Source organism: Colletotrichum scovillei (genome assembly GCF_011075155.1).
Source record: "Colletotrichum scovillei strain TJNH1 chromosome Unknown Contig00009, whole genome shotgun sequence".
NCBI classification, from domain to species: Eukaryota; Fungi; Ascomycota; class Sordariomycetes; order Glomerellales; family Glomerellaceae; genus Colletotrichum; species Colletotrichum scovillei.
The window spans coordinates 3,394,072-3,416,248 of record NW_023336267.1 but is presented as its reverse complement, the minus strand read 5'-3'; the positions used below and the strand labels follow the sequence as shown (position 1 = coordinate 3,416,248).

Sequence of the window (22,177 nt, the reverse complement as noted above, 5' to 3'; positions counted from 1 at the left end):
CAAGCCTTCGTCAGCACAAAAAGACATCAACACAACGACGGCATAGAGCATTCGCCTTCAACCTGACAGAGGTTTTGTACATCTCGATTGCTAGATTTCATTTCTATCTCAAATATGTGTCACGGTTTGTCTACGGGCACGCTGACGATCATCAAGCGGCTGAACCTTCTACGGATATGTTTATGTTATGTGGACGGGATGAAGACTATTGCGCAGCACTGTACTGGCCCCCGTTTCGCACAAGTCCCAAAAATCATGAAAGAAACGTTCAAAGTCGCCAACAGTAAAACGGACAAGTGTAACCCATCAGACATGAAAAGTTTGTGTGTATAGCAAAGCTCCCCCTTCGGGTCCGCTGTTCCGCTGTACAGAGAGCCTCCATCTTACGAACGAGGTTCTAAGTATCTTGTTTTTGTGTAGCAATGTGGCTAGCCAAACGGGGCTGCCACTGGTTTGCATCATTTCCAATGGGAAACGAGCTGGTATGTTGTTGATAAGTCCGGGTAAAAGAGGAAAACGTCTAGAATGTCCATGGCGTAAGAAAAGATGCCACACTCAACCCACCACCTGTGCTGAACGCCAGTAAAACAACACCAATGGTTGCTGGGATTCCCTAGAAGCAGTTGTTGGAATCCAATAAACCCTCCGATGCAAAAAGCCGATGTTTCTTTTCGAACGCCGCGTGATGATGCTTTTAGTTGTGCTGGAAAAGGACGCTGATCGACTCGCCGTGGTGGACACGACGGATAGCCTCCGCAAAGACCGGAGAGACTGCTAGATTTTAGCTTTGCTCCAGGACACAGTAGTATTCCAGAGCACTCACCGTCCAAAAACTCGAGTTTGGAGCAGGCGCGCATGTGGTCCTTTTGAGGAACGGTGTTGGTCACGACCATCTTGTCGATGGCGGAAGCGTTGATACGCGGGATAGCGTCACCACTGAGAATGCCGTGCGTCAAGAGGGCATAGATGTGAGTAGCGCCCTCCTTCTTGAGCAACTTGGCAGCTCTCGTAATGGTGTTGCCGGTATCGATGAGGTCGTCAACGAGAATGCAGACCTTGTCCTTGACATCACCCACCAGCATCATGCTGGCATTGCGCTGCTCGGTGTACTTGGTCGGGCGTCGCTCCTGTAAAAGAAAAACATGAATCCTGTGTCTCCTCCCGCGGGGAGGAATGGCCTACCTTGTGGATCAGGGCAAAAGCCATGTCCAGCTCATCAGCGATGGCAGTGGCGCGCTTGGCTCCACCAGCATCGGGACTGATAACCACAGCATCCTTGTAGTTAGGGATGTTCTGGCGGATGTATCTCATGAGGAGAGGCTTGCCGTACAAGTTATCGACCGGCACATCGAAGAAGCCCTGGTACTGAGGATCGTGGAGATCCATCCTGCAATCATTAGCATGTGCTTCAGAAAGAAGCAATGAAGCGATGCAGGTACAAAGAGCATTTGAAAAGCTCCAGAGAGGGTTGTAGCAATGGCCTTTGAGTCACATAAAGCACCACGTAGAGGATCATCGGGAAGAAAACCTACGTAATCTACGTTCTGTTAGTTTGACTTTGCGAATCTTTTGGGCCCCCTTGAACGCTCTCTCGAGCTATTCTCAGTAGTTCTTTTCGGGGGTACATACCACATGGTCCGCACCAGCGCAAGCCAGGAGGTCAGCAACCAGGGTGCCAGCTTGGGCAACCCACTGCTTGTATCCAGGCTTGGACTGGAAGCCATCGATTCGGTTTTGTTGCTCGTTGTCATGGTTGGTGTAGCTGACCTGAGAGGATACAGAGTCATGGTGGTTACGACCGTTGCCATTGGTCTTGGAATGATCGACACCGTTCATTCCATTAGATCGCTCCTCGTTGAGCTTGCTCTTAGCCAGCTTTGAGGCAATGCCATCAATGCCGTTGGGGAGGCCCATGCTGCGCGCAATGCCAGGACCCGGGGTCGCAGGCACACTCTCAAAGGTGTAGTTCTTGGATGTCCCTGCTGCTGACTTTGAGAGAGGTGCGCCGGCCTTCTTGTAGGGGACATCGGGTTGTCTTGAGTAGGGGAACAGAGGCATGACAGCCGTGACTCTCTTGGCAGAGCCCGTCTTGCAGGCAGAGATCATGATGCACAAGTCCATGAAGTTGTCATTGACATTGCCAGATGCAGTCTGGACGATAAAGACGTCCTTGCCGCGCACAGAGTCCTTGATCTCACAGCGGCTCTCTCCAACAGAGAACTTTGACAGAATGCGCTCGCATGGGTTCAGCCCGAGGTTGTTGCAAACACTGTTGAGCAGCTCTGGGTGGGAGTTGCCTCCGAGAACAATGATATTGCGGACCATTGTGAAGATTTGCTGGTTGCTTGAGAAGCAATGGTTGAATAAAGAAGAGAAGAATAGTGGTCGGGCGAAACCGGCGATATTGGAGGCTGAACCTAGAACCGCTCGAGGGTATGACTAGGACCTGAGGAAGAGAAGAGGGCGTCGAGGCCGGGGCTGCAATGTGTATTTCGCAGCTAGGGTATTCGAGAATGGTTGTGGAGAAAGATACCCCGGGGATTTTGAGGGTTCGAAGAGGTCGTGTGCGGGTTGGAGGATCGCGAGCGAGAGAGCCGGTGTCGGGTTTGCTGGAGGCGTCAAAAATCTGCTAGTGGGGTGCAGGGCGACGTCACAGGGACTGGAATGTGCCGAAGCCGAGGGTATGCGTAGAAGGGAATTGTATGGTAAAGATGCCAGAGAGCTGGAGAGCAATCAGCGAGGATGAGGGGGAAGGCCTCTAGAGATGCGATCACAACGGGAGCATGACGAACAAGCTCAAGAAAAGAGGGAGGAGGGAAAAGCTGGTAGCGGGGGGGAATTCTGTCTGAAGCTGGGGTTGTCGAGAAGTTGTAAAGGAAAATCTCTGAGTGGATAAGTTTGTTTGGGATTGGCAGGAATCGGGGTCGGGTGCAGTCGCCGCCATGTGGACTTGGGGGTGGCAGGTGGAAATGTGTGGTGGTGGGGTAGAAAGAGAGATTGCACAGGGCTCCCTCACAGGGTGAATGGGTGTCGAAGCGGCCATTTTAGGTTAGTACGGGTACCTTGCTGCGCTTGTGTGTATGTTCATGACTCCGATCTCTGGCAGTCTCGCAGAGATTTTGCGCCCCGACGACGTTCTAACCATGCACTGTATTCTTCCGGTCGTTGCCAGGCTGCCCAGACATGCCGAGCCTCACGCAGAGTGCCGTAGACCGGTGACGGAGATGCCTGAAGCGATGCGAAGGCGGTGACGGCGGCGGGAGACACAGGCGACCAGGTACGGAAGTACAGTGTCGACGACTGACTTTGTACAGGGAGGATTGAATTGCATTGGATTCGTGGAACGCTGCCCGGAATGCAGCAGTGACTCTTGTTCTAATTCTGACTGCGATATGCCGAATGAGGTGGACATTCTGCAATCCATCCCCTTGTCAAAAAGTCTAGCTGCCTCGTGATTGTACGGATAATGCAGACAGAGTATATGCCTCTTGAATGTACATCCAGAAAATAGCGCTCCTTGACCATGACAGTGAGGCGGGAAGGAGTACCTGGGGAATCTCACACCTCCCCTTACCTTATTAGTGTAGTACTGTACTGCGTAGGTAGTTGTTCTACGTAGTAGTGTAATAGGTAAGGTAAGGAGTGAAATAACGCGAGTAACCGACCGGCTTTTATTAACGACGAGAGGTGCAGGTGGCAGGGCCGCAGGCAGGAGGAAGCGGCCACCGGCCAGCGGAGGCGCCTACTTCGAATCTGAAGCCGCCAACGCCAACGCTCTTTCCCCCTCTCATTGCGCAATTCCAGATCCGGTACGTACTCTGCGACAATTTAGCACATGGCAGAGTGGGGGACTGGGCATTGTGATTGGTGCCTTGGGCCGTGTTAATGCACCTGCTTTTCTGCTTGCCTTTTTATCTCCCTGCAGCTCGTTGCCAACCGTACCGGCCATCGACCGTGGGACACTTGGGCTGTCAAGAAGAATTTGCGGCAGCACCTTGCCTCCCATTGCTCGCTCAGATTCCGTACAGTCACAAGTGCAATTCTTTTTACGAGATTACACAGTGACTTTACCTCATCTGACTCTTCTAAGTTCTCACAAGTCACAACTGTATTCAAGGCGACCCGATATTTCCTTGATAGACCCCAAGGCAGAGTCACCAGTCACTCACCCTTGTCAAATCAAACGTCAGCTTGTCCAAGGTTGTACCACTTGAACAGCCTATTCCTGGCCCTCTCAAAGAGCATCTGCGAGGTTCCGTTTTGAGTGACAGGTACATTGGCCTAGCCTCTTCACCTTGTACACCGACACGTCGATTTTCCGCAAACACCAAGCGCCTGCGCAGCTTGCATTTTCCGCACTCTTTTTGGCCGATACGCAATTGCCGCCGTTGCCACCTGGTATCAAACGGTTTGCATCACACCTTCTCCTCTACCCGGAAATCGCAACCCAGTCGTCCCCCGCGCCAAGCACGCAATCAAGATGAAGATCCTTGAGGCTCAGTCGGCAGTTTTGACCAACTACGAGGTCTATCAACATCTGAATGAGCGCAAGCTTGGTCAGAAGAAGCGTGAGCGTGGAGAGCGCCGGGGCCCCGGCAACCTCGAAGCACTGGCAAGAGAGGTGAGTCTGACTTCATGGCAGTTATACATGCAATGAAAATTGGGTATCTGCTTCTGTGCAGTAAGTTCATGACTGACACATACGTAGCTCCTCCAATACCTGCGGACGGCACCAAACCCGCTCAGCCAAGACCCCATTACATATCACCCAGACTGTATCACCCAGCTCCTAGGAAAGCTTCAGCCCTATGACTTGGCCAAGGGTGAGGTCATCATGATCCTGAACCTCCGCCCAGCATCCGTCGCCGCTCTGAACACTGTCATCGAGGAGATGCCTGAGCGCTTCGATGAGAATCAGCAGGAGGAGATGGTCAACATCATTGCTGAAGTGCTTGGCTCATTCCCCCAGGAGGCAGGAGAGGAGGAAGGTGATGAGGAGGCTGCGAACGGCGCTGCTTAGAAAGCCTTGCCGCACCACACTTCACAACTCACTTTGGACGGCGCCGATTCCTCTGATATGTCCTCTCCTTGGAGTGGATTATCAGGGTCGCCTTAGCAAGGCAACGAATCTCACATGGCGACACAACCGCCTTCGCTCTGTCCTCCCTCGGCCTTCCGCGTCATGATTGCGGTCTTACTAATCTCCTCAAACGCCAGCTTGAGCAGTTCGCCCGTCACCGCAGAGCACTCCATGTACTTGTCTATGCGGATCTCCTGCGCCTGCTGGTATGCTTCTTGGGGATAGATGATCCCATTGGGGTCGTCTTCGGATCGTAGATCTCTCTTGAGACCCAGCATGAGGATAGGCAAGCGGTCTGGCCTGCGAAAGGACATTTTGACCTCTGGAAGCCACTGTATCGGATGTCAGACGGGATACAGAAAAAGGAGAGAGAGTCATTCAGGAGAACATACATGTCTCCTCATGTTGATGAGACTCAGCCGCTGGCTTATGTCGTAGCATAGTATAACAATGTCCGGCTCGAGCAGCTTCCAGTTCTCGGGGCTATTTGTATCATAAAACTCTAGACGGTACGGTTTCCCAGAAAACTTGATCTCGAAAATAAAGGGTTGGTCAATATCTCTAAGCAATCTGATGGGGCCGGTGCCTTCGCCGGCGCTCAGTCGTCTATCTCAAGGGCACATCTCATTAGCATTGTGAGACCCCCATGGCATGATCTCGATAAAGGGCATACGGACGAGAGAAACGATGTCTTTCCACATTTTTCATCACCAACTAATAATATCTTGACCGATTCTTCTTCCATGACTGTAGAACGGAACGGCTGCTTCGGACGAGTTCCGATGAGACGTCTAGATACGGGATGTCTGGGGAACAAATGGCGCATGGCCAGGCCTGGTGCGGACTCAGCCAAGACTCCAGCACCAGAAACACAGTGCCCATTCCGCGCCCACTGGTCCCGTCGCAACGGTTCGGCTTTCTCCATGAGGGGAGGATGAGAGTGTGGAGTCGAGCTACAGCCACAGCACAAGCCACACTTTGTTTTCTACAGGGCGACTAAAAAAATAAGTCAATGGTAAGAGATAAAAAAAAATAAAAATTGGTTGTCACTCAACTTGCATGCGCCGGCCCCTCCAAAAGTAACTCTTCCAGGCCCAAAGGTACCCGCATGATGCCGGTCCGCGTCTAAACCACCACCACTACCCTCCAAAAATTCCCATAAACTCACATGAGAGGAGAGAGAGAGGGCATATGAAGCCCTTACATGAATTGTTTTGGGGTCTCTGTCTGCATTGCCCGCCAAGCCCGAGTCTGAACCTATCGAGGCACGGTGGAGGTCTATTACACGGCTGCTCACAAGTTTTGGTCAAAGGGCAATATCAACGTCACCACCACACTCTGCGTAGTTTCATTACTACTCACCAGCATCTCACTCATCCTTACCGAACATCCTCTACATTCGCGGCCAGGAGCTTCAGCACCGCTCCCGTCGCAAACATGGCCGATGCGAGCGGTCGGTACGAGTCATGGGACCAGGCGCGTCTCATCTCCCGCATAAGGCAGCTCGAGCATGAACTCGACAAGCGGGATGCGGCATCAAAGGCCTCCGGAGCCGGGTCCGGGACCCCCAACAACAGCAACAAGAACAGCGCCGGTGCCGGTGCCGTAGCAGTAGCAACGGACGGGGCCCCGCCGGTGAAGAAGAGGAAGAAGGAGGCCAAGCGGATCGACTCGTCGCGGTACTCTACCCGCTTCATCGCGCTGAAGCTGGCGTACCTGGGCAAGCGGTACGGGGGATTCGAGTACGCCACCTCGGCGAGCCTGCCGACGATCGAGGGCGAGCTGTGGAACGCCCTGACAAAGTCGTGTCTCATCTTCCCCGAGGATCAGGATGTCGTCAACTTTGACTGCTGCGAGTACTCCAAGTGCGGGAGGACGGATCGCGGCGTGAGCGCGTTTGGACAGGTTATCGGGTTGAGGGTGCGGAGTAACAGACCGGTGCCCAAGAAGCAAGAGGATCCTGCACCGGCTGCTGAGACGGAAGGGGACGACACTCCCATGGAGGGCACGGAAAAGATCGAAGAAGAACAGAAAGAAAAGAAGCCCGAAAAGGTTTGGGACGAGATCAACGACGAGATCCAGTACGTCAAGGTCCTCAACCGCCTCCTCCCCGACGACATCCGCATCATCGCATGGTGCCCTTCCCCGCCGCCAGACTTCTCCGCCCGCTTCTCGTGCGAGGAGCGCCAGTACCGCTACTTCTTCACCCAGCCCGCCTTCACACCCACGGCCACGACCGTCGACGGCACGCCGAACGGTATGAAGGAGGGTTACCTCGACATCGACGCCATGAACCAGGCGGCGCAGAATTTTATTGGGTCCCACGACTTCCGCAACTTTTGCAAGGTGGACGGGAGCAAGCAGATTACAAACTTTGAGCGGCGCATGTTCGAGGCCGGCGTCGAGGAGGTGAAAGACGTGGGCACGGCGCTGCCATATCTGGGCGCCAGCGCTGTTGATGGGAGCCAGCTTCCCAAGGTGTATTCGTTCAATATCCGCGGAACGGCGTTCTTGTGGCATCAGATCCGGCATATGGTTACGATTCTCTTCCTCATTGGCCAGCGCCTTGAGACGCCCGACCTCGTGACGCGGTTACTCGACGTGGAGAACATGCCGCGGAAGCCGAATTACGATCTGGCGCACGAGACGCCGCTGGTGTTGTGGAACTGCGTCTTCCCAGGCGACGACGAAAGCCGGACGTCGAACGACGCGGAGAATGCGCTGCGCTGGGTGTATGGCGAGGCCGACGTCGTCGAGAACCTGTGGTCGCACTACCGCGAGAAGAAGATGGACGAGCTGCTCGCAAACCGCCTGCTGGATCTCGTCTCAAGACAGGTGCAGGGAACGGAGTCGAAAGCGAAAGGGAAGAGGGTGTTCCAAGGCGGGCACGAGGGGAAGCTGTCGGGTGGATACGTGCCGATTGCGAAGAAGCAACTGACGCCGTCGCCGGCGGTAATCAACGACCGGTGGGCGCAGCGGAAGGGGTTCAAGAACTCTGATGAGATGAGGGAGTCGAAGAATTGGAGGAAGGTCATAAAGGATGCCAAGCAGGCCGCTGCAGCGGGCGATGGGGATGAGTAGGTTATGGGCACATGCCCCCTATCATAAACAATAAAGTAAAGCAGAAAGCTCTGATCAGATCATGAATTCGTCAAGGCTACGAGGTACTTGTTATACCCCGTTCTGCCATCTATCGTCCATTTTCCTATTACTGCTCCCGCCATCCGCTTCCCAAAGACACCCCCTCACGCCCCTCCATACCGTCTCGACGATCTTCTTCTTGGGTAGTATCCTCGGAAACACCACCACAATATCCTCCTCCCCTTCAACAATGACAATCAAATAGTACCGCACCTCGAAGCCCCTGAAAGCCTCATTCACCAACACATCCTGAATCTTCTCCGTAGGTATGAACCGCGTCGCGGCAGCCGACAGATAACTCCCGCTCGTCGAACTCGTCTGTATCCCCAGCCCGCGCAACACGAGAAGACTCTCAGTGGTATGCGTGCGCTTCAGCGTCGCGTACGCCGCGAGCAGACACCCCGGAACCAGGACGGGTAGCGGTATCGCGTGCGATGCTGCCGCGGCGTGCGCTAGGCGGCCTGGCGCTGAGGTGCGTATGAAAAGGAGGACCTTCCAGAGCGTTGCGCTCGAGAAAAGGGCGTCTGGGCCGTCGGTTGCAGTTGCGGCTGCAGTGGGTTTTGTTCTTGTCGATGCGGAGAGAAGGGAGGTGACGTATCGTGATTCTGCCAGGGCTGCTTGGAGGAGGAGAATCGAGGAGAAGAAGAGTACTATGCGGAGGGTGAAGAGGAGGCCTGAGAGGACGCGGACTGCGAGAGTTGGTGGCGGGCGGGTTGTTACTGTGAATTCGGCTGTTGTTGGCGAGGGGCGCCGGACGTGGAGGCGGGGGGTTGTTGCGAGCATTGTGAAGTTTGGTTGATGCTGCAAAGAAGCAGAAGCAACTAGGAAATTCAGAACGGGAAAAGACAGTTATGGTGCCATTGATATTGCGCGGGTTCGAGTCGGCTTGATGCTTTGGTTCGGGGGAGTTGGCGAGAGCTTCGGAGAGCCAGAACCCCTGGGCGCAATCGCGAAGTCAACTCCGACCAGGATTGCAAGCTGGGGTGGATGATGGAATTTGGAAGCTTAGATCAGTGCTCGGTGGAGATGTTCGCCGGCGCGTTGATTGCTTGGAGCTCCCACCCATACACGCGCAAATACCCTGCTTACCTCATCACCCCCACCCATCAACCGCCACACGTCCCCCCGCCAGCCCCCGACCCTACTTGTATCACAATTTTACTCGCAATTACCGGCTGTAATGGTCAAATGGTTGAAGGCTTTCATTACTCTTCTTCCGCTACCCCATCCACATTGGAACCCCTCAGCGGCGCCCAGTGCGAATGCTGCGGTGGCCACCCACTCGCACGGGTAACCTGCGATCGCTGCGTGTGGCCCTAAGCAATGAAGATGACACTTGAGGGAGGTTTCACTCTGCAGAGGCATCTTCACCGTCGCATGGCGTGCTGGATTACGATCGCTGAGGGCTTGGGGTAGTGGAGGCGGATAGAGATATCGACTCCAATTTTTTGGCTTTTTTGATCAGGTATTGTAGATGCAAATGCATGTGCATCACGGTTGCGACCGTCTGATTGTTTTCGCTGGCAATTGAGACGAACGCCTACTGTGTGCAGTTGGCGATGCATTTCGTGGTGTTAAGAAGTACCTTTTTGGGCACAGTTCTTCTCGCACATGGTTCAATCCCAGTCGACGACGAAACCTTTTTCGTTTTTTCCGCCTTTCCCTCTGGACCAAACTCAATTCAATTGCCGGAGTCACTGTATGGATGCTGTTGTACCACATAAATCATGTATCAATAGTCTCGGAATCAGATTGCATTCTTCTCAATATTCAGCCTGTATATGGCCATCTCGACGAGCAAGCTACGTAGCTATCACCACCCGCTAGAAAAGGGAATAAAAGACCAACATCAGTTGCAATCCAGTCAACGACTTGGAAAAGCAGACCTGAAAAGAAAATAAAAAGTTGAAGAAATGAAAAGAGGCGGGGGAAGGAAGAATCCCCTACCCTTCAACTAGATGAACAAAGATGCCGTGAGGCAACATTGTAAGACACGCGTTTCCAGCACTTTTCGGTCCCTTTTCACCTATCCCGTTCCAACCCCTCCGTCCCCCTCCTCCTTCTCTCGCTCTCATCGTACTCATTGGCGCAAGACGGTGTCATCTTGAAAACCATCCAGCTTTTTCTCTGTTTTCGTTTCCATTTGGTCCCCTTCGACCTTCCCCCACGGCGTCTGTCCATTCCGTCACGTACATGGCCGCTCTTCCCACTACAGGTATCGTGTGTTCATGTGTATTGCCTCGCGGCTCTGCCCCGAAATCCCAAGATCCAGCCATCATCAGTCATCATTTGAGAAGTTAAGAATGCAAAACAAGAAGTGTAACGAAAAAAGAGGTTGAAAGATGAAAAGAAATTGGAGAAGAAATGGCATTTCACTCCGCATTCCAATGTTCGTCGTCAAGGATAGACTCGAAGTATACAAAAGGCGGCTTCTAACTGCTGTTGTTGTGGTTCTGGCGGCCCCAGAGCTGCCACACTGCAAAGTAGTGTTGTTCGTGTTCGTCGTTCGTGGGAAAAAAAGTAATGGTATCGAGATTCATCGAGAAACGCCTGTCGCCATGCAACGAATCGAAATGTGGTGTGTAAAGCTAATTAAGGGGTTGGGGAGTGTTGGAACTTTTTCAGCAAGAAGACGAAATTAAATCATCTCGCTGTGGTGCAGGCCAGTAGGCAAGCTCTTCTGCGCCATGGCGGGGGGAGATCGCATCGACTCGCGGCTATAGTTCATTGGCATGGGTACGCTCTCATAAGGGGCGTATTCGTAGTCCTCCTGACCTCGGGGCCGCGCTGAGGGCTCCTTGCGGTTGCGGCTGCCGGACCTGAAGCGGTCGGTCGCCTTGGAGAATCGGCCAGCGATGCTGTTGTCGCGTTCAGAGAAGCTGCGTCCTCGGCTGTGACCACCCTTGGACACGGGCGGGGCGGGTGGTGGAAGTACTGGGACTGTTGTGTCCATGGGAGCAGCAATAGTCGTTTGGATAACGTCATCATCGTCCATGACAATCTCAATCATACCGGAACCCATGGTCACGGGTTGGATGTGGGCGGTGTACGGGAGAGGCGCCGGGGGCGGGGGAGGAGGCATCGCAAGGTGCTGAAGCTCCTTCAGCATTGGCGGAGCGGGAGGAGGAGGCGGCGGCGGTGGGATGCTTCCGTAGTTGTTGCTCTCTTGGGAGGCACGTCTGACCCGGATCATGTCGTCGACAGTGCGAATCTCACCAGAGTGACCTCTTCTCATGGAGGGACCGCGAGAAAGACCTTTGCTGCTGGCGCTAGGACCTCTAGGGGAGGGCGCATCAGGAGGGATGGGCGGGGCCGACATGCTGCGAGGAATCATTCCGCGGTTGGGAGGTTGATAGACCGTGGAAGGAAGCTGGTAAGTTGTCTGAGGGAGCAAAGTGAGGGTCTCGGCAGACTGCTCTTTCTCGGGGGACTGCTGCTGGGGAGAAGTCACCGGGGAATGTCTCTGGGCAAACGTAGCCGGGATCGGGGGCACCGGAATGCTGTTCTTGTCTTTGTCCGACTCGATGATGAGACGCATGGCCTTGGGCGTTGCGGGCAGACCAATGTGCACATTCGAGCTGCTGCGTGCGTACATGCTTCTGTTGGTAGTAGGGTCGGCAGTGTGGCTGCGAGGCGGAAGCTCAATGGCACTTGGAGATGGCTCAATGCCGATTCGGATATGGTTGGGGTGGGGAATCGGTGGCGCCGAGGGACGCTGTGCGAGGGACTTGCGACGTTCCTCGAGCTCGCGAGCAGCTTCCTCCTTCTTACGCTGCCTCTCATCCTTCATGGCCTTCAAGTCTCCGGCGTGCTCTGTAGAGGCGGCACGAGACTTGGATTGAGGAGGCGCGATATCGCGGGATTGATCCAGGTTCTCACCAGCGTGGCGGCGGCGACTCTCAGATCGGTCTCGTCGAGGGAATTCTCTGGTAAGCTCAGGTGAGAGCGCCTTGCGGGACCCATGCTGGCTGGTGCTTCTGTTGTGTCTGTTTCTGAAGTTCTCTTGGGCAACAACAGCCTTGACATAGTCCTCCTCGTCTTCAGACCCCTGGTAGTGGACAAGATTGGCTGACAGAGGTAGAGGAGACGAAGGTGACCTGGCGTGAGAGCCAGTCCGGTCCGCACTTCGGCCGCGGAGTTCAAGCGCAGGAGGGCGATGTCTGCCTTCGGGGCTTCTGTTGCGGCCTTGGCTACCCCGGCTGGATGCACGACTAGTACCCTTCCGGCTCTTGCTAGACTTCCTCACTGTGGCGGGCTCTCCGACGTCCGGCAAGAACTTGGGTGTGCTCAAGTTGATGAGATCCTCGGGCGACATGGGGATGGGCGAGGTTGGGGAGCGCTTTGCCTTGGGCCAGTTGCGGCTAGAGGCACGGCCACGCTCAGCGGAAGCTTCGCGAGAAGATGTCTTGCGAGTGCGGCTGTGGTCACGGTCGCGGCCACGGGAGCCATCGCGCTTGCCCTCTCGACTGGCATGTCGGCTTCGCTGCTTGCGTTGTTGCAAGCGCTGGGCAGTGTCGAGGCTGTGGATGTAGTCCTGTCGTCCACCTGTAGTGTTGCTGCGGATGCTTTTGCCGGTGGTGGATTGAGACGTAACAGAGCCTGTAACGGAGCCAGGTCCCCTACGTCGGGAAGGCCAGTGGAAACGGGTGGAAGATGCCACCGACTGCTCGGGGGAGGTAATCTCATTGGCCATGTTGTTCAGACCTGCAAGCTCAAGATGAAGTCCCTTTGGCTTGCGGTCTCGGGAACCGTTGCGCTGGGCCATGCTGCCTTCCATCTTGATGATCATTCTAGCATCAGGAGATGGGGGAGGCGCTTCCCTTGTCCGTGTGGTGATCTTTTTGTACTGGTCACGCATCATCATCGGGCTTGCTGTGGCGGCCCTCTGCAGAGACAGGCCAGCAGCAAGATTTTCCTGCTCGGCAGAAGACATGCGCAGTTGCATGGCACGTCGAGATTCCTCAACGTCAACCTGAAGCTGTTCGCGCGACAAGTCTCCCGGAATCTCACCGATGGAAGGGAGGCGCTTGCGACTGAAGGCAGATGCTCCGGATCTCGCGGAGTTCGGGGTGTTGAACTGGCTGCGGTTTGGTGGGCGGATGAAGGCAGTTGTGACATCGTATCCACCTGGGGAGACTGCAGAGTCGGCGATGGGTGTTGGGCCGGCGGCGATAGGAGTCTGTCCGCCGTCTCCTTGAGAGAAGAACTTTGACTTTCCTTGCTGCTCGCCGAATGACGTGATAAGCTTCAGGGCGGACGTCTTGGCGATGCTTCTTTGGGGTCCACGGTTGATGCCGGGAGGCGAGAGAGGAGGTGACAGGACCTCCGGGATATTCTCATGGACGTTCTGGTTGATGCTCTGGAAGGTCACTTGGGCAGCAGATGGTGATGTCCATGGCTCGTCAGACTCGGCACCAGTGCAGGCGAAGCTGAAAATCTGTTAGCGCATCGTACCATTATGTTCACTTAATAGAGAAAACATACCATCTCACGGCAAGCTGCTGTTGCCCGTGCATGACAGCCCATTCACCCCATTTCTTGATGATAGCTGCTTGTCGTTCCCAGACGGCGGGATAAAAGAGACAAGTCAGGATAAGCGCCTCCATGTACTTCTTGTGGGACACATAAATCTCAATGGCATCATTGTGATCACCCATGCCAATCAGAATGGTAACAGCGGCATGAAGATCACCGTGCTCAAGGAGTCTTTGAACGTAGGCGCGCCCCAGCTTGTGCTGCGAAGCTTGGCCTCCAATACCGCTGAGGGCTAGCAACATCCAGTCAGAAGAAGTCATTGAGGCTGAGCTCGCTGCCATGACATCTGCGTCAATGTCGCCCAGCCATCTCATCAGAAGAATGCGCGCCGGTGAAGCCGCATTGTGTCGGCTCAATTCCTCTCTGACCAAGTCGTCAATCTCCTTGTTCCATCCAAAGATGGTGCTCAGCATCTGCTTGCGAAGATCGTCATTTGTGAGTCGGCTATGGTCACTTCCGATCGGGTGCTTGTAAGGAATGTCGCTGAGCCGGCTCCTGGTGTACTTGAAGAGATCCTGAACCTTGCTGTCGACAGGGCTCGGCAAGACCTCATTTCGCAGACGGGATGGCCTAGAACGGCGAGAGCGGTATGAGGACATGGAAGTGCCGCTCATCATTGACGTTCCGCTCATGGAATACATGTCTCGTTCTTGGTAAGGTGCAGCAGAAGATCTGAGAGACGATCCAGCAGAGATGTAGGTGTTATCAGTCATGCCTCGAGAGACGGCCGACGACGGGTACCGGCCGGGCGTCCGAGATCCTCCGGAGGATCGCGAGATGGAAGACAGTCCGCTGCGGCTAGAAGCCGCGCTTGCGGTATCGGCATCGTAAGGGTCGAGCGCCTTGGGTGTGCCCGTGTCCTTCCGGCTAACTATACGGTCAAAGGGAGACAAGTGATCTTCGTCACTCTCCGAAATGCCGAGCTCAATTGAACCAGATGTGGCATCCGAGTCGGTAACGATGGTTGTTGACGTCTTCTGTCCCTGCTGTTCCTCTATCGAGACAGGCGGTGATGGTGGCAACAAGTTGGCCGGGTGCTGTACATTAGCAACTATGATGGAAGGGGTGTTGAGGTCGAATTGCTGTACGGTATTGTTGGCTCCCAGGGTGAAGAGGCTGGCGCCAGGGCCGTACACGGCCAGGCCTCTGACATGCTCGAGCGTCGGGATACTATCCCAAGTAACGTGCTTAGTACGGACATCCCACGATAGTGTTTCCCTAGTGTGGTAAAAGTCAGTGCAAGTTCTAAGCGCGCGCGTAAGCCTCAAGTGGCAAAGAATGACGTACGAGTCAGAATGTTGGATAATGCGGCCGTTCTTTGACCAGCCCATCCAGTTGGGACCGGTCTGGTAGTTATCGGTGCGCTTGAGAATCCTCACAACCTTGGCGGGGTCATCGCTGCTGTACGACTTGGACACACTCCAAACTCGGAGGTCACCATCATGGGTCTGTGATGCCAGCATGTCCGATTTTTGACGAGACGACGAGGCATGCCAGTTGAGCGTGACGATAGGCGAAGGTGCTCTTGATGTGCCTAGGTTGTGGAGGATAGTAAATCGCGGCTGAAGAGTTGCGACCAACAACGAGCCATTTTGGTATCTACAAAGAGTTAGCAACTTTGTTTTGCAATGCCCGTTGGAGTTCTTTAAGCATACCCAATCGCAAATGTCCTACAGTCTGCGGCTGGTGCGAGCGCTGTCACGGCAATCTGGTCAATCGTTCTCGAAGAGATATGCTCTGATGTCGTGGGCTCGAATAGAATAATGTTGCCCTGTGTATTACCTAAAGCCATATGTTAGTGAATACCATGTGAGATTTTTCGGACATCAACATACCAAATGCAACATTGCCATTGCGCATCCACGCGGCAGTTGTCAAGTGCTCGTATGAAGCGAATCGGGCTACTTCGTCGCCCGTCATAATATCCCAGACAATGGCTGTCTGCCCGGCATCGTAACTAACCACCAGCCTTCCGGCTCCAATCTCGCTTTGCGTATCAACTGCGAGCAACTGCACCTCGTCCGAGTGTCTTGAAAATCTTCTTTCTATTGTGAGAGTGTCGTGGTGGCAGCATACGATGGAAGAACCCTGGGCATACAAGAACATGGACGCCGTGGCGGCGCATGGCTCGAAGTACCGCATGATGTTGGGCTGCGACATGTTGAAATCCTGCATCTCATTGCTCCGACCTCTTTGTGACGACTGCCCGGAGCTGACGGTAGCGGTTCGGTTTCTCGCGGAGGCGGACATGATGGCACTATATCCTTTTTCGGATTTCGATCTGGGACCCGGTGCGATGTTAGTCGGCAAGCTGCATTTGGGGAGGACGACTTCAAGGCAGGGCAACGGCTGCAAGGTCCGTGTCTGCCAGACCAGGACCTTTGAGCCCTCTCAAGCCGAGAAACAGGTGGGTGACTCCTGTGAGACAGGCCTACTCACCAATCCGAGACGATCACAGCACCGTCCGGCTGCTTCGTGGCGAACCAAAGGCAGTCGGGAAGCTACACTTCTTCCAATCCAACCATCACATGAAGCACTGTTCAATGTCCGTTCCCGGGCCGGCTGTCCTTCCACGTTTCCAGGTTGCAGAGACTTTTCGCAAAGCTCTTCGTAGGCGTCCTAGAGTAGCGGTATCGTCTGCCTGCTGTCGTGTTACGGTTGCTGGTTGTGCCGTTGCACTCTAATGTCTCTCTTTTTACGGCGCGGGGCTGCTGGTCTTTTTTTTTTCTTCGTTGCCAGTGAGTTACCGGATAAAGGTAGGACAGGAGAAGAAAGAGAAGAAAGTCTGGGAGCCGGCGTGTTAAAGACGGTTACAGTCTGTCGGGACGTGTTGAGGAGGGGGGGCAAGACGCTATAGACGCAGGTGGAAGGGTGTGAAGCGATGAGGTTGTCTCTGTTGAAGTTGGCGTTGTTGGACGTAGAGAGAGAAAGCTCACTGGATAGGCCTTCGTCGAGGGGGTGTGCCGGCGCTTGTCTTGCAGGAAGATTCTGTCAAGTGTGCAACTCGAAATTTTACAGAGACACACAAGCAGGAGAGAGAGGGTTTTCTTGCTTACAGACTGACGACGGAAAGGGAAAAGAAAAGAAAAGGAATCGAAAAGACGATGGAAAATAAGAGAGGCTGCTGCTCGAAGGGGGTGTGTGCCAGTGTGGACGGGGTGTGATGGAGCCAAATGGGAAGAAAGTCAAGCAACATGGAGCATGGCGCCTAAGTTTTGGAGCTGACTTGTCACTGGACGATCAATCTTGACCATAAAATTAGAGCTGTTCAGTGAACGGTCGAGGTATCTGGGAGCGGATACGGTCCGGCTCATCTGGACGAGCCAAGACGCTGCATAGACCGGGGTGCTTGTCGTCGAGGGACCCTGTCAAGCCAGTGGAAGGGGATCAGTCAAGGTGTGCAAGGTGCAAGCCACCGCGTGCCGAGGGGGACACAATTGGGGAATATGCAGCAGGACGACGGGGGGGTCATGGCATGGTGGAGATGGTCGAATGCCATGAGCGGCGTGGTTGGGCGACTTGACGAAGTATCGAGGCAAGCAGAGTGTGTCTGAACAGGGCAGTACATCAATATTTTGCCATAATTAGGTCTCCGGTCCTCTTCTCGCGCGGTGCTAGCCAGTGCCAGTCTCTTCTTTTTTCGCGAGATCCTGCTTGCTGCTGCTGGCACGCTGCCGCTACTTGCTGCTTGCGATGCTTGCTTAACCTGCGTGCGTATGTGCGCGCGGGCGGGCGACAGGAATATCAACCTATCAAGTTGGGCTGAGGCGGCACTGGCTTTCCCTCAGCCTAGCTTGAATTTCTCGTCTGGTGGTTGTGACGGCCGGGCCATCTCATCATTAGGTTCTTGTCTCCAAGATAATGCCCAGTCCACCACGCATAGCGAGACAAAGAAAGAACAATGAAGGAGCAGATGAGGAATCGAACCGAATCGTCTGGTCTTTGACTCGCAGTGACGTCCCATCGGCGGCTGTTCTCCAACAAGCGTGTCTCGCTTTGGATATCCAGCTCCGCTTTCCCCCTGATGATTTGACTTTGCATTGCTGTATCGAGTAATGGTTGACAGTGAGGCAGTGAAGACAGCGTATGTCTCTTTGGGGGCGCCAAAGGTACCTTACAGGACTGCTGTGGAATGGCAGATGCGCGGTATGTACGCAGAAGGAGATGTAGTGCGCAGGTATCCAAATCTGAAGACGGGGACCAGTGGCATGACTCCCCTCTTCTCGGCGGTGGTCACGGTCGTGAATCCTGGTACAAACAGGCTTGATTCGCCTCGGTGGCCATGGATGACTAGTTGCTAGGACGGACTCTTGAACAGGCTTGAGAGCCTATCGAAGGGTCGAAAGGCAGTGCAGCATAGAGAGACGGGCACGGCCAGAGCGGCGGGAAGTGAGGAAAAGAGCATGGTTGGGGGAGAAGAGAGAGGCTTGGTTTGAAGGACGTTTGCGTGGACTGGGAGAGAGAATCGAGAGAGGACGGGACGAGAGTGAGGATAGGTCGAGGGGAGGGGAAAGAGGAGGACAGGGAGCCGGGGTTGAACAGTCTACGCGCCGAGGAAAGGGTGATGGCGCCTAAGGAACTTGCATGGGGCCAATCCGGAGCCGCATGTGCCTGCTGTTCAGCAGATGCATTGCAGGGATGCCCATGGACGTGCGTCTGACTGGTTCGTTGCTTTTAACCTCCCGTTGGACTGATCCACTCGGCCCCACCCAGAAGTAGCCACTACTTACTTTTGGTGCCTCTGTCCCGCCTCGAGCGGCGGCAATGTTGGAGGTAGCCGCTACCTCTCGCCGGTTTCCCCGTCTGTGCCACCTTTCCAACCTCACCTCATGGACCTCCACCTTCCTCTGCTATTACTTTGTTACTTCCTTCCTTCCTCTCGTCAACTAATACCTTAGGTAGGTATCTACGGAATAACTCAGTGCACCGCTCCTTCCATCCGTACTCCGTCAGGTACCTTACCTTACTGATGCACAATTCGGAATTCCTCAGTTATCCATCTGATTCCCGTCATTCTGTTTGTCCTTCTGGGAGTACGTACCTGACTTCCCTCTCCCCGTTTGACCTCAATCCACCCTCCACCAACTCCATCAACTCCATCAATGATATCCCAATCTGGCTGTGTGCCTGTTTGGCCAGTGACACACCATCCGACCTCTTCCCTCCAGTTTCAGGAACACGACCATTTTTCATCGACAACGTCAAACCCGTCACTCCCGTTACAATACCTACCATTGCAACGTACGAACTCGATCGGCCCCTTAGTTCCAGGGGCTGGACTCGAACGAACGCCACTATTCTGCATCCATCGCGAATTCGCCATCGCCTCTGCCGGTACGGGTCTGGAATCACATCCCGCTGGCCGGCACACAAGCGGCCACCATCCATCACTAATCCCCACTACTTGTGCTTGAAGCTCGGAACTTTGTGTTCCCTCTCGCCCTCTCGCGGCCTCGCCCTGTCTGCACTCTGCACACTGATGGAGCAATTCAACGGCCTGGCAACGTGCAATGCTTCACTCCGAACCCTCCACCTTCTCATCCGCAGCTCTAGTCTCTACCGAGTACTGCCTAAGACTCCCGGTCCGTCCACACAGGCCAGCCCTCTCAAGGATTGAGGCTGCACCATTGCTGCATCTGCCCGCCTTTGGTTCTTTGTCCTTGCGAGACGATCACTGTTACCTGCATACTTCGAAAACCATGCACAACACAGACCCCCAGTCGACCTGATCCGTATCAGATAGAGCTTCCGAATCCCAGCACCCAACTCAAATCACTTCAATTGGCGTCGCCTGCTAAATCCCTAATCAATACTCGCCTTTCTCTGTTCAACGTCTCTACCGTTGTGGGGAATTGGCCAACAATAAGGTCCATCGCAATGTCCCGCCGCTACGATGAGACGCACTCTATTACATCACCAAGCTTCACTGCCAGTCGGGGCATTCGTTACATGTCTCACTCAGGGCCGAAGGAACGAACGTTGCTGCACATATCGACTTATTCGTCCACCTGCCACATCAATCCGCTCCTTGGCCACACCCATTGAAGTTACCCATCCCGGTCTGGCCTACCTTTTGGACCCCGGATATCAGTTCCTCGTCAATGCCCCTGGGGAAAAAAACCATCCGATGGCAGCCCAATGACATGGGCAGACGGAGCAGCCTTGCTATTGCACCTTCATCGGCCGCTAATCAGCTTCACACTCGTCCAGCATGCAACCTCACCGGCCGCTTCCCCGTGCATGACTGAAGTACGGATTAAGGTATGGCTGCATGTTGAGAGCATGGTTCAACCCACGGCCGCCTCATTCATTGACCGTCGCTTAGACCAGTTTTTTCAAGCTGATGCACAAGCTTCAGGTACGTAACGTGCCCTCCACTCTTCTCCTCGCCATCACGATGCTACCCCGGAACGGGTGGTCAATTCCCCCGCCGCAACCACCATCTTGACCGTGCCTCAACTATCTTGCCGGCTAGCTGCTTGTTGGGTAAGCTCGTTTTTCGGGTCGTCAGGCACCTACGTGACAGTTTTTCGACGATTTTGGCATGCGTGCTGTCTGACATCTTGTTTGCCCTCGTGTTACCTTCAAGGTATCAAACGAAAGGCCGATTGGTCTCGAAAGTCCCTGAGAAGACGCAATGGAGCAGCCATGTTGCTCTTGGAGTCGGGGACACCATATGCAGCCGGTGAAAGCGTGAAATAGGGCGGCCGATCCGACTTGTCAAATCAGCTTCTTGTGGCGCCAGCAAACCTTGCAAGATATTCGACATTGAGGGGGCTGAGAGACATCAATATCAAACGGCGACGTTTTTCCACCGAGAGGTCAGGATCCCTGGAATCTGTATATTACGCAGTACGCCACTCCGGAAATATTCCTATGTACCGTGGCGACCTTGTCGAGCTGCTCGAGCAGTACTAAGTAGTCGAGCCCGACTTACAACCTGACTGTACTTCGCTGAGGCCATAGCTCGAGCCGCGGATTGAGTTGAATGAGCTTTGATGAAATTTTTCCTCCTCTTCGGAGTTGTGGGTTGATGGGCAGAGCCCGCCCACCCCTGCCATGTCGTACATCGTCTTGGCTTCACTGCAGGGGTCGTGTGTTTGCCTTGCCGTCGAACTAGCCTCTATAGCCGTCTAGATCGTTATCGTTCCCGGTTGAGTTTCCGCTTTGATCCCGGGTGTATTAGCCATCTTACATCCGGCTGAGGATGAACAATCCTTCCGGTAGTCGTCAAGCAACGAATCGAGAGCGGGCTAGGGATTATTTGCTGAACGAGAATCGTTCTCCCAGACGTTATCTGGCCAACCCTGACAGAACCAACTAACAATCAATGATCGACATCCATCACACGAGACCGAGCCTCACGGCACAGTGGCAGAGTGGCTCCTGGCCCTGTTAATAGGATTCAGTCACTTAATTGTGCTGAGGCTAGGATTATGCGGCTGGATTACTTCACAGTCTCAATGCAACTGTGATATTCATGCTTGTAGAGCCACGAAAGGCCTAATCAGCCTGGCCAGCGTGCTAATATTTGTGTTTACATAGTTTTACAGCCGATGAAGGATGTCTATATCAAATACCGCAATAGCTTCCCATATTGTCAGACGGAGTCGACTGACTCGAAGCTCTCATCACATATCATTTCGTGACGGATCACGTTCACCATCCACATTACAATGATTTCGAGGTTGTTGCTGGGGGCCCTGGATGCTTGGCGACTGTCGCCCCACGCATTGCTGCTCCATCTTACATTCGATCGCTCAGATCAACGTCAGGATCTCACACGCCAGGAAGCGGCCGAGTGGCATCGAGGGCGAGCCGAGCTGGCCGGCCTGTCTATGCCGTATGACATTTCAATACTATTGCGATCGACCTCCACTACTCCTTCAATAGTGTCGTGGTAGAATCACGGCGTTTGCATCTCATGCGGTCGCCGGCGCAAGATGTGCAAATGCATGACCGACTTGAGCGGCCTGAAGCGAGCAGCCGTCACCCTAGCGGCAGCGGCAACGGCAACGGCAACCATGAGAAAACGTCATTCTCAGATGCTTTTGAATCTCACGACATTAAACACTTGGACACCGCGCTTCTCGGGATCACAACAGGATCCATAGCGATGGAAGTTTTAGCCACGCCGCGCAAACCGCAATCTATCCTCAGCTTTCCGTACAGGCCGGGGGGACCACAAAGTGCTGTGCAACGAATGAGAGGCTGCTGTGCCACTTTGACGTCCTTATTGGCAGTCAGCTGTCCCTCGCGTACGGCATGACGGGTACAGAATCGTCGATAAGTGGCTCCTGGAACGCCATTTTTGACATGCGAATCCTCCATTCATATATCTCCCCACTGAGGGGAGGCCATGCGGGATTAAACCTCACAAAATCGCAGGCCAACGACACCTTCCCGACTTGTATCTTACGC

General features: G+C 54.2%; 6 protein-coding genes across 6 annotated transcripts; 2 read left to right on the top strand and 4 right to left on the bottom strand.

Annotated features, from left to right (window-relative positions):
* Positions 1-120: 120 nt before the first annotated feature.
* HER10_EVM0009437 (ribose-phosphate diphosphokinase) lies at positions 121-2,892 on the bottom strand. Its single transcript, XM_035478923.1, has 5 exons — positions 1,630-2,892; positions 1,533-1,537; positions 1,183-1,387; positions 824-1,127; positions 121-771 (listed from the first exon to the last, which is right to left on the bottom strand). The coding sequence occupies exons 1-5, from the start codon at positions 2,323-2,325 to the stop codon at positions 695-697; spliced, it is 1,287 nt and encodes a 428-aa protein (XP_035329859.1). The 5' UTR covers positions 2,326-2,892; the 3' UTR covers positions 121-694.
* Positions 2,893-4,480: 1,588 nt separating this feature from the next.
* Positions 4,481-5,020, top strand: HER10_EVM0004127 (RNA polymerase III subunit C17; the record flags this gene model as incomplete). Its single annotated transcript, XM_035473780.1, has 2 exons — positions 4,481-4,621; positions 4,709-5,020. The coding sequence occupies 2 exons, from the start codon at positions 4,481-4,483 to the stop codon at positions 5,018-5,020; spliced, it is 453 nt and encodes a 150-aa protein (XP_035329181.1).
* Positions 5,021-5,130: 110 nt separating this feature from the next.
* On the bottom strand, positions 5,131-5,825 carry HER10_EVM0003421 (uncharacterized protein; the record flags this gene model as incomplete). Its single annotated transcript, XM_035473096.1, has 3 exons — positions 5,131-5,412; positions 5,473-5,686; positions 5,758-5,825. 3 exons carry the CDS (start codon positions 5,823-5,825, stop codon positions 5,131-5,133), a joined length of 564 nt encoding a protein of 187 aa, XP_035329082.1.
* A 692-nt stretch (positions 5,826-6,517) lies between these two features.
* On the top strand, positions 6,518-8,161 carry HER10_EVM0009510 (tRNA pseudouridine synthase A; the record flags this gene model as incomplete). The annotated part of the gene is made up of 1 exon (XM_035478996.1): positions 6,518-8,161. The coding sequence occupies one exon, from the start codon at positions 6,518-6,520 to the stop codon at positions 8,159-8,161; it is 1,644 nt and encodes a 547-aa protein (XP_035329872.1).
* Positions 8,162-8,251: 90 nt separating this feature from the next.
* On the bottom strand, positions 8,252-9,231 carry HER10_EVM0010557 (GPI-GlcNAc transferase complex; the record flags this gene model as incomplete). Its single annotated transcript, XM_035480013.1, has 1 exon — positions 8,252-9,231. The coding sequence occupies exon 1, from the start codon at positions 9,002-9,004 to the stop codon at positions 8,252-8,254; it is 753 nt and encodes a 250-aa protein (XP_035330001.1). The 5' UTR covers positions 9,005-9,231.
* Positions 9,232-9,961: 730 nt separating this feature from the next.
* On the bottom strand, positions 9,962-17,442 carry HER10_EVM0012516 (uncharacterized protein). Its single transcript, XM_035481910.1, has 5 exons — positions 15,592-17,442; positions 15,412-15,538; positions 15,044-15,355; positions 13,706-14,974; positions 9,962-13,650 (listed from the first exon to the last, which is right to left on the bottom strand). The coding sequence occupies exons 1-5, from the start codon at positions 16,004-16,006 to the stop codon at positions 10,860-10,862; spliced, it is 4,914 nt and encodes a 1,637-aa protein (XP_035330217.1). The 5' UTR covers positions 16,007-17,442; the 3' UTR covers positions 9,962-10,859.
* Positions 17,443-22,177: the final 4,735 nt, after the last annotated feature.